The 11,377-nt window shown below is 31.4% G+C and overlaps 1 protein-coding gene and 1 long non-coding RNA gene across 3 annotated transcripts; both read right to left on the bottom strand.

Moving 5' to 3' along the window:
* Positions 1 to 284: 284 nt before the first annotated feature.
* LOC150028043 (uncharacterized) lies at positions 285 to 1,932 on the bottom strand. The gene is made up of 3 exons (XR_011085299.2): positions 1,765 to 1,932; positions 1,285 to 1,387; positions 285 to 1,185 (listed from the first exon to the last, which is right to left on the bottom strand). It is a non-coding gene; the product is annotated as an uncharacterized LOC150028043 (long non-coding RNA).
* Positions 1,933 to 2,327: 395 nt separating this feature from the next.
* LOC137836476 (receptor-like protein EIX2) lies at positions 2,328 to 8,791 on the bottom strand. 2 transcript variants are annotated; one of them, XR_011085298.2, is made up of 4 exons: positions 7,945 to 8,791; positions 4,044 to 4,101; positions 2,723 to 2,826; positions 2,328 to 2,433 (listed from the first exon to the last, which is right to left on the bottom strand). XR_011085298.2 is itself a non-coding variant. In XM_090301735.1 (2 exons), exons 1-2 carry the CDS (start codon positions 8,702 to 8,704, stop codon positions 5,102 to 5,104), a joined length of 3,306 nt encoding a protein of 1,101 aa, XP_090157861.1. In that variant the 5' UTR covers positions 8,705 to 8,791; the 3' UTR covers positions 5,048 to 5,101. The 2 variants fall into 2 exon arrangements, 1 of the variants encoding a protein (XP_090157861.1); XM_090301735.1 differs by lacking the exons at positions 2,328 to 2,433; positions 2,723 to 2,826; positions 4,044 to 4,101 and adding an exon at positions 5,048 to 7,047 and having other exon boundaries at positions 7,345 to 8,791.
* Positions 8,792 to 11,377: the final 2,586 nt, after the last annotated feature.

Genomic DNA, 11,377 nt, shown 5'->3' with positions numbered 1-11,377 from the left:
ATCTGGTTTGCATAATTAAACTAAACATAATATATTTTCATAATAAAAAATAAAATACTAATAAAATGAAATACTATATAAAGTTATAAGCATTCATTCATTGCATTGAAAATTAAAACACACATAATTATTCAAAAGTTGATACATAATTAAAAATTACAATACAAATAATTGTTCAAAAGTTGATACATAATTTAAAATTAAAACACACATAATTGTTCAAAAGTTGATACATAATTTAAAATTAAAACACACATAATTGTTCAAAAGTTGATACATAATTTAAAATTAAAACACACATAATTGTTCAAATGTTGATACATAATTTAAAATTAAAACACACATTGTTCATCCATAATTAGTTTTGCTTCTAATACTTGATCTTATTAATTGATTAGGTGATGGAGCACCACATCCAATATCTGATGCCTAAAATAAATAATTTAATGTTAGTGATTTTTCTAGTACAACTTTTATAACTTAAAAAATAAAAATAAAAAGATGTTCCTTTGGGATCAGGAACAAAACAAAAGTAGCGGAACAAACCCAACTTCCAAAACCCATCATCCCAAATGTACTAAAATTAACTTTTTAATAAAATTTTATATTTCATTTTACAAACAAAGTGGCTCAACAACAAACCCTTGGGAAGCCATGAAAATGGGAAAACTATAAATGCAGGCTTCATGAGAGGGAGGCAACACTAGGGAAAACATGTCGGGTAAAGAAAAACTCACATGAAATAGTTGAGTGCTTTCCTTACTCTTGAACCCCCTTCTCCATATAGTTCATTCCATTGTAAAATCTTAGTCATGTTTACTAATTCAGAAGAAACATTTGCACAAACCTGTTGATGAGCATATTTGAAGTCTTCCATGTTTAATGATCTGATGTCCCCACTACTACATAATGTTGGAACTAGTTGACCTTCTACTAGAGCAGCAACACATTCTTTTTTTTTTTTCCTTTTCTAATATCTCTTTAACAGGTCGATGTGTTGGATAACAAATAAATTCTTAAGATCACTTCTGGAATATCCATCTGTCATAGTAGCAACTACATCCAAATCAACATCAGGAGACAATTCCTCTTGGGCCAATATGACTTTCAATACTTTTGCTCTATTGGGAGCGTCTGGCAAATTTACCATCAATCTTCTTGGCATTCTCCTTATAACAGCTTCAACTAGGTCAAAAGGTTTGTTAGTAGCTGCCAGCACAAGAACTCTCTCTAATATTAACTAGAAGAGCTAATAAACAAAGGGAGATCACTGAATCAACATACATATGCGTAATCACAGTCAAAATTTGATGGTAGAGATACGAGCTTGATAACCAAAAAAGAGGCAAATGGAATTGAACTTCTTTCCCTTGTATGTGCCTTCTTTCTGTCAAAGGGAACAAGAAAACATTTTAAATGTCAAAGCAGCAGTGGATAATTTACCTTCAAGTCACTAAAAGTAATTAAAGCCAACTCTAGAATGCTTTTCAGACCATCAACAAAATGAAACTAATCAAGATAGTAATCATATAAAGTATGGCTCAAGATTATAGCAGTGAGTCTTGGCAGTTGCGATTGTGATAATGCCTACAAAGAACCCCAAACACATTTTGAAAGAAAACTCCCTTAAGAACCAAACAGCAGCATAAGCTCCCAAACAAACAATAAAACCAGCAACACAAAATAGGTGACAACAAGAAGGCAATCCTAGTGAGAAGAACAATAGTAAAAACTACCAAGAGATGAATCAAACAAGAAACTCACAAATTGAAAGTGGTCACCATGGGAGACTGACAAACTCAATGGGACTGGAGGCAAACACTTGAGAAGGACAATGCATGAAGCTCAGACTGTTGACAAGGACAACCACAATAAAAAATGTGTACACTTGTAAAGACTATAATGATCTTTGACATGTGAAACTTGCAGGGATGGTTCATGGGCACGATAAGTCAAATCAGACCATGATTTGGTGGTTATGATGAGAGTTGATTGTGGATGTAAAGGCTGCAAATAACAGGGATAATGACTAAAAGAAAAGGAGTGTTCAAAAAGTGTTGGATTTGCATTGATCAGAAAGATGGCCAATATAGTCCTTGTAAAGATTAGGTAACCCTGTCCTAAACATAAATTATAAGAAATATAATGTGCAATTAAGTACTCACTTGAACATTATTAGTCTCAGCTAACAATCTTTTTTATTTCTTTGGTAAAAACTAGCATAGCATCATACTTTTGGAAAAAATAAACTTTGAAACTAAAAGAAAAATTGTACATAATAATTGCAGAAAGTTCACTTTAATTTGTACAATTAGAACCAAACCAACCTTAGAAGTCATGCTTCCAAAGAGTTCAAATTTTGCCTTCCAAGTGAAAGATGGAAACTAAGATGCCAATCCATAGCCCATATCCAAATCCTCCACTCCACCAGCCCTTGAATGCAAAAGATGGAGGGAAATAATATTAGTGTAAGTTTAAAAAAATTAAACACACTTGTCAAAATATTAATACAACAAAACTAAAAGACAACTTCGACACTACACAATTGTAACATAAAATTAAATAATAAATATGATAGCCTAAAGAACATTAACAATGTGGAGATCAGATGATCAACTCATTAGCATGAATGGGAAATTTAAGAAAGTAAAGGTTTTTTAACACAAAATTTAAGTCTTTATAAAACTACAAAATATGTTCTACTTAAAGCAAACATACCAACCTGTTTCCCATCTTGTCGAAAGGGAGTCACTTCTCTAAATACGCAGTGGTTCCTAATGAAATCAAGAGTCAATTTGCAAATAGCCAACTATAAACCGTGTCAACCTTCAAAAGAAATATGAAAATGGAAAAATAATTCAAAATTTACTATGTTAAACTTGAGAATTAGTACTGAATAGTAAATTGAAATGCCAGGGATAAAAAAGAATAAGTAAGCATCATCATTATCTCAGAATAACTAACAAACAAGCAAATTGAGAAATGTGATACATAACATCCATTGATACTTCATCCAAAGGTCTAATAGTATTTTCAGAAAATACGCATGAAAAATGGTAATATCATTTTAACTTTTCATATGTAAATGATATAAACTTGTGATTTACATTAGATCTACTTGAGACCAGAGAAAAGTAGAGAGGAAAAATATTCTGAGATTATTATTGACTTGACACAAATACAGAGTGATACATGTACAAATAAATAGATACAAGGAACAAGAAAAAGAGGTAAGGTCATAAATCTACTAGAAATCAATGATATTTCCTATGATACAACAAACTAGTTTTTAAGATCTCCATTAAGAGTCACAGGTACACCAACCACCTGCAGAATCCAACTAATCAATAAATTGGAAATAATGAGTGTATTGGAAAAAGTGAATAAATGAGTGTATTATACATGAATTGCAACTCACAATTCACATGGTTCAAATAATAGCAACAACACAAACAGATCAGAACTGAGCATTAAATCACAAACTGACTATTCTTTTGGCAAGAATAAAGGCAAAGTAAATTTAACACAACCGCAAATTAAATTTAAAGGACATCTCTATTCTCCACAGCAAAGACATACATAATATTTGTTCACAATCACTTAAACGATAAAACATTGCTAGAGTGTTATCACAGTCAAGAAAAACATTTCACAAGCAATTGTGAATTCAAGTACAAGATTAACACTCATATTTTACACAAATCCTTAGAAACAACCAATTTATTGATAATAATCTTCATACTAAATATACGAATTCCATATGTACTTTGCAATTATTACCATGCATATGTACGATGTATATGAACACTCAACATGATTATTAATCCAACAATAACACAAATATTTGAATGATTAGATGTTAAGTCTCCTTACTTAAAGTGTGCCTACTTTGCAACTTTTCTTTTATATACTATCATAAACCCAACTGATTTACTACTACGCTCCAAGTATCATGCCTTACACAAAATAACATCTCTCCTTTATAAAGTGTCTAAGAGCATAAAAAAAAGAGATATGATCCTTGGTGAAGAATAAATACTTACTCAAATCAATGTTCTGATGGACTCAGTTTGATCTTTTCTACCTTCTCATATATGTAATCTGACAATACAGAAGAGTTATAATTATTCTCAAAACTAAAAGAGAGTTCAAAGAACTAGAATTTTAATGACATAATTTATAACGAAAAAAACCAATCTAAAACGAATTTTTAACGAATTTATACACACACACACACATATATATATATATATATATATATATTCATGTCATCTCTCGAATTTAACCAATCTAAAACTTTAAGGAACACGTTTGCTTTGAATAATTAAGAGACTAACATCTACATGCAATTAACTTATGCTTATCTCTCCAATCCAATGATAACATACTACACAAAATATAAATCAGCATAACGGCATAAACTATATAAGGGATCAACATAAAAAAATCAACGGAAAAGAATTGATGTACGGAAAAGCTAAAAAATCTTAGCAATAGGATGTCACATAAATCGATCCACATCTTAGCATCCACTAAAAAAATCCAATCGCTTCTAAAAATAATCATGATTGGAAAAAAGATATGGAGTGTATTTCATTTTATTTTTGTTTATTAATTTTTAAAAACTTAATTGTCAAAAATATATTATTTAGAGAGTAAAAGAATGGAATGCAAAGGAAAAAACTAGCAATAGAAGATTACAAATGGTAAACCAAAAATAAATCAGAGAAATCATTTGTTTTTGTTTTGCATCTAAAAAACATTTTTATAAATCTAAACCTTTTAAACACTTTTAAAATTATTTATAAAAGTATTTTTTGTTTATTTGGTTTTTAAAAAGGAAACACAGGAATTGTAATTGTTATTTCAGGTCTTAAACTAAGTAAAGAAGTTACTATTTAATCAATGAAAAATATAAGGATAGGAGTAATAAATTAGGGTGTGTGAAAGTATTATGTAACGTACATAAAATTTGTATGGAGATAAAAAAACAAGCCAAAAGCAAAAACAACTATATAATGAATGGCTACAATAATATTACCTCTCAATCTTTTGCTGCCTTCAGTTACTTTTTAATACAAACATTTGTCTGATAAATCGTTCATGAACCAGAACTTCTGAATAATATTAAGCCAAATATTATCCAAAAACTTATAATGAATCCAAATGTCATACTGATATAAAATTCACGATTGAAAAAGGAATAATCATCCTCGTAAATTTCATCTTTTGACTCTTTTGATGGTACTTCATAAATACACAATTTATCAAGTGGTGGTCCACAGAGATTGAGATTATCTTCATAGCTCGAAGCACTGAAACTCTGTAATTGTGTGTCTTCGGTAATTTTACCAATTAGATGGTTATGTGATAAATCCAGTACACTGAGTCGATCAATTTGAGTAAGACTTGCTGGAATTGAACCAACTAGTTGGTTTCTTGAAATATCCAAAAATTCAAGTGATGTAAGTTTTCCAATATTTGAAGGAATTTTTCCTGTCAAATTGTTTCTGGATAAATTCAATGAAACCAATTCAAATAAAATCTCAAATTCTTCTGGAATTTCTTCTGAAAAGTAATTGCTTGAGAGGTCAATACTTTTTAAAAGTAGTAATCCATTATTCTTAAAGATTTGTTGTGAACCTTTCCACATCAAGAATGCATTCAAATTATACCATTGATAACCATAGAAATGTATGGTCTCAACTATATACGAATGACCTTTTCTTGAAGATGTCTTCTCAGCCATTAAAGTAAATTTTTTTATGCATTTAGGAATTCTTCCAGACAAATTGTTTAGCGAGAGATCCAATAGTTGAATGTTTCTTAGGCAACAAATTTGCAATGGTAAGCTTCCATGGAAATGATTCTTTCTTAAACTTAGATATTGCAAGTTTCCTAATTTGCTCCCAACCCAAAGAGGGATAGATCCTGATAAATTGTTTTCTGCCATATCTATCATCACCAAATTTGTGCAATTCATTAAGAAGAAAGGGATGTCATCTGTTAAGTTATTGTTTCTCAAAATCAATGCTTGAAGTTCAATAAGGAATTCCATTGAACTAGGAATCTTTCCTGACAACTGATTCTGACTCAAATCCATATAAGCTAATGATTTGAAATGACTCCAACAATCTGGAATTTGTCCATACAACTTATTATTTGAAAGGTCTAACTGGTATAATATTTCAACTGGATTACCCACACACAGAAATGAAAGAGAACCTGAAAACCTATTCTTGGATAAATCAAGCAATATGGATCTTCTCAAAAATGGAGGAATAGGGCCTTCAAATTGATTTGATCCAAGAATTAGGGAAAAATAAGGATTCTTTGTTGGAAAATACGGAATTATACCATATAGACTATTGCATGAAATATTTATCGAAACCCATTTTTGCAATGCTAATTTAGTCCAAAACCACTTCGGAACCATATCTAATATTTCAGCATTTGAAATGTCCAAATCCGTAAACTCATTTTGTGTTTGCAACCAGTTGGGGAATCTTTGACCAAGAATGCATGATCGCAATCTTACTTCCTTTAACTGAAAAGGTGGGACCCAATTTTGAGTAAATGTCAAGGCTAATAAAGAGTTGTCAGATAAGTCTAATGAATATAAATTTGACATATTAGCAAAATGGTATTCAGTTAGCACACCTTTTAAGGAGTTTGATTGCATATATAATTCTTTCAATTGATGTGGAAATTGAATTTCATTAGAAAGCTCTCCATTTAACTTGTTTCCAGCAAGATTTAAACGTTTTAAAGATGAGAAAATTGAGAGATCAAGTAATGTACCATTGATTTGATTCATCCCTAGATTTAAGGTTTCCAATGAATTTCTAGCACACCCAAATAAGTGATGGACTATCAATGGAAACTCTTCACTCAAGCTATTGTTAGAGATGTCCAACAATCGTAAAGAGCATGCGTTGCCAAATGATTTGGGAATTCCACCTTCTAAAGTGTTGGATCTAATTGAGAGAGACTCCAACTGCGATGGTAATTTATTACTTTCTGATATCTTTCCACTTAATTGATTCTCTGAAAGATCTAATATTTTCAAGGATGAAAATCTTGAAAGATTAGGGAACGTTCCATTGATACTATTTCCTCTCTACTTCAAATTTTGTAGCAAGTTCTTAACACATCCAGACAAGTGTTGAATTATCATTGAAAACTCTCCACTCAACCTATTATAAGACATGTCCAATAAGCGTAAAGTGCATGCATTTCCAAGTAATTTTGGAATTCCACCTTCTAAAAAGTTGAATTTGATTGACAATGACTCCAACCGAGATGGTAATATGCCTTCAGGAATCTTCCCACTTAAATGATTACCGGTAAGATCTAATCTTTTCAAAGATGTGAATATGGAGAAATCTGTTAAAGTACCACTGATTTGGCTATAATGCAGATCCAATTCTTGTAGTGAATATCTAACACAAGCACTAGACAAATTATGAAGAATTGATGGAAGATCTTTGTTGAAACTGTTTAGAGCCATGTTTAAAGATTGTAACGTACATATATTCATGAAGGATTTCAAATCATCACCCTTGAATACATTATTGGAGAGGTAAAGATGCTGGAGTGAATTCATTACCAAACCAAAGTGATTTGATATGGAACCCTCCAAGAGGTTACTATAAAGTTCAAGCTCAACAAGATTGGGAGTGAAGTTTGAGACCCACTGGAATATCATTGGTGACATGAAGGTGTTTTGCGAAAGATCAAGGACTGAGAGGGAAGTAGAAAAATTGAATTCAGATGGTCTCGATGAAAGTAAAAAATGATCAGAAAGGCTACAATTTCGTAAACTTAGTTCCCTTAATTTTGGTAGCTTAGCAATCATTTGCAGCCAAGTATGAGAGCGATAAAGATTTGATATGGATGACAAGTAAAGATGGGTTAAAGAAATAAGATTAGATAACCACTGACCTCCATCATCAATTTTCAGACTGCCACCATTACCGATATAGAGCTCCTGTAAGTTTGAAAGGTTTCCAAGCTGACTTGGTATATTCCCTTCCAAATCATTGCCGCTGAGAGCAAGATGCTGCAACTGGGTGAGATTTCCAAGTTGAATTGGTATATTCCCTTCCAAAGCATTGTCACTGAGATCAAGATGTTGCAACTGGAAGAGATTTCCAAGTTGGCGAGGGATTGAACCCTCCAAAAAATTATCAGCAAGATTTAAGTATTTCAAGTGAGAAAGAGACCCAAACTGGGTTAAAATTTTCCCGTCAAAACCACATGATGAAAGATCAAGGTATCTCAAGTTGCTAAGAGAGCCAAGAAACTCTGGAATATTGCTGTTTGGAAAAGAATTGAAACTGAGGTTCAAATACTCTAATTTTCGCAACTCCATCAACGACTTGTGGATCTCTCCGCTGATAAAACGTTCTGAGATAAATTCAATGTAAAAGTTGAAAGTAATTTCATAATGAAGCTCTCCGTGCAGATCGAGCATTATAATATGGTTGGTGAGGTTGCTGCAGCGAATTCCCTGCCATTGGCAACAGTTGGGAGTGGTCCAAGAAGAGAGCATGCCATAGCGATCAACAATGGAAGCCTTGAATCGGAGAAGTGCTTCCCTCTCTCTTTCTATGCATCTTACTTCCTCTACACCATAAACAACCTGCGTCACCAAACACACCATCAAAATCATGAATTTCAAATCAACTGGATTCGTCATCATCACAAAGGTAAGGTAATGAATCAAACACACTCAATATTGGAAATATTTTGGTACTGTGAGTTTTAACTCTGTCAATAACCATATATATATAACATTCCATGCATCCATAAATCACCAAACAAAGTATGACAGAAGAACAGAAGACAACTTCAATCTCTAATTAAAAAATTTAAAAAAGCCGACTTTGCATTGTTAATTGCGAAACAACTCATGACTGCTTCAATCTTAATTTCATATGATTTGAACCAATAAGAGTATGCTTAATCTTTTAAATTTAACAAATAAGTCATAGACTTATATTTATGTTAGAAAAAAAACGTAAGAACTTTAATATGTTTAATTTTTCTTCAAATTTGCTGTAAAATATATATTAAATTATATGTTGGAGAAAAGAAAGAAAAACGAAAGACTTAGAGAAAATACTTCAGTAATTGCATGCATTCCAATAACAATAAATGTAGAAGTTGTGCAGAAGTTACATGACCACCTTCTAGATATGACTTTGCAAGATAAAATGTGGATATGGTATAAAGTAGCATGGTTCCTTATACGACTTTGTAGGAACAAAATAAAAAAAATACAACTTGAAAATCATATCATTGCAATGAAAGTCTAAACTTCATATTTCATGCATATTGTATAAACAAAAAATTATGCACCAATTAATATTTCATACGTGGAGTGGAGTGGTTGATTTTTGTAGAAATTATTTTTAAAAGTATTTAAAAATTAAGAATATAAATAATATTTATATTAATTAATGATACGTATAAAATTTAAATTCATTTGTATTTCATGTCGATATTGGTGGTAATAATTTTAGATTTCTTTTTATCTTATTTTGTTAGGCATGTTATTCTCATTCAGTTTTTGTTAATAATATACATTAGTATATAAGTTGTATGTCGGAACATACAGGGATGTTATGTTCGGTGATAATTAATGAAGCATAATATCCGTTATTGATTATCGAAGAATATATTCATAGGTAGGTAATTATTGATACTGTTACAAGATTCGCCGATAAAATTTAATGACAATAGTTCAACTGATAGATTTATTGTCACCATTTTCTGTCAAAATATGTATTTGTTGATGGATTTTTGGCTTTACCTTCTAATTTAAATCGTTGGTAATACATTTTTTTTAAGGAAATAATTGGAGGACATATATTTTGGAATAAAATCTATTATTAGTGGAGGTAGGTCTTACTATCATAATTCATTTTTTTTAAATGGGTGAATACAAAGTTAAGAGCTTATGAACTTGCAATAAAAAAAATAGTGTATTTCGTTGGTCAAAAATCGATAGAAATGAACCAAAACTAACGAAAAATGTTGGATTTGCATCGATCAACAATCGAACAAAAATAAAACATAAGCAAAGTACATTTTGTATCATTCAACACGAGCGACACAATTTGCGTGGGCCAAGTCAATGTCAGACAGACACGAAAATTCTCGATCAGAAAAAAAAAAAAAAAAAACATTCACATCACATTCGCAACAGAAAAATCATCCAAATAAAAAAAAACCATTGAGATAATTTTAACCATCCAAATCATTCAAATATTAAGATAATTTATAGTCAAACTGAATATTTATACATAAAATAGAACTTAGAATTAAAATAAACCATAAAATAAAATTGTAAATTAGAAATTAACTAAAAGTACTAACTTAAAACATACGATAATACAATTATATAAAAAGAGTACAAATGAAAATATAAAATGCATACTTGATAATACGAATAGCAGTGATGTGATCCATAAAAATCTGTAAAAAAATACAAACAATGTGAATGACTAAAATATTTAGTATATAATAAAAATGTGAAATAATTAAACTTACAGTTTGGGAGGCACTTCAAGGAAGGGGTTGATCATCATGCTCTGGAGCATACTGGTGGTGGAATTGACTTGTGTAGTGAAAGCATTGTCTCATTGCAACACTAAGACAAGGTGTTCTATTAATTGCTTCATTTCGTCCTCCATGTGTGCATACTTTTGACCCCACATACTGAGTTTTGCACGAAGCTGTTGATTTTTCAGTCACTGATCAGATTGAGAAATGTTGAAAGCAAAGAAGGGTTGAGTGAGGGAAGAGACTCCTTGGCGGAAGTTACCAGTCAAGTCTGTGGTACCATACACTCGACCTCTACTCTTTCCTCCAGTAACTTCCTTCCAAGTTTGAAGTTTTGTTGTTGGATCAACTTGATGGACATAAGTGCTAGAGTCCTGAGAGCTATTTACTTGAAGGGTCCTCAAGCGCTCATGATAGTTTTCCTACACATGACATTAGGATATGGAAACGTTACGAAATTAAAATAAAAATTTAAAAAAACTTAGAACAATAACTTACATAAGTTTCACGAGCACAATTATCAACCCAATCTCCCTTCTTGTTTGTGTGGGTGGCCATAAATAGTTCATCAAGTTCAAGGGGACAACCATTTTGACGTTCCTAATAATGTTGTAGAATTAGAAATAATATATGTTGCAAATGTAAACTGAATTCCATGTAAGACAGTGACAAATACTTACCACGGTCACTGTAATATCTGAATGTGATTTTCGACCTATGGAGTGCAATGCTCCACCACGAGCTGAAGCCCTACTCACTTTATTCTTAGTTGATTTATCTTTGAACTTTTGGGTATGATGAGGACCTA

Source organism: Phaseolus vulgaris, chromosome 4 (assembly GCF_051622355.1).
Source record: "Phaseolus vulgaris cultivar YP4 chromosome 4, ASM5162235v1, whole genome shotgun sequence".
Lineage (NCBI taxonomy): Eukaryota > Viridiplantae > Streptophyta > Magnoliopsida > Fabales > Fabaceae > Phaseolus > Phaseolus vulgaris.
The sequence above is the reverse complement of the archived record's forward strand: the minus strand, read 5'-3'. Positions and strand labels throughout refer to the sequence as shown.

Excerpts from the sequence above, each read along its gene's own strand:
- LOC137836476 (XM_090301735.1), bottom strand. The coding sequence starts at position 8,704 with ATGATGACGAATCCAGTTGATTTGAAATTCATGATTTTGATGGTGTGT. Across the intron at positions 7,048-7,344 it reads GAAAAGATTAGATCTTACCG|AGAATCAATTAAGTGGAAAG; the intron begins GTAATCATTTAA and ends TAGATCTTTCAG.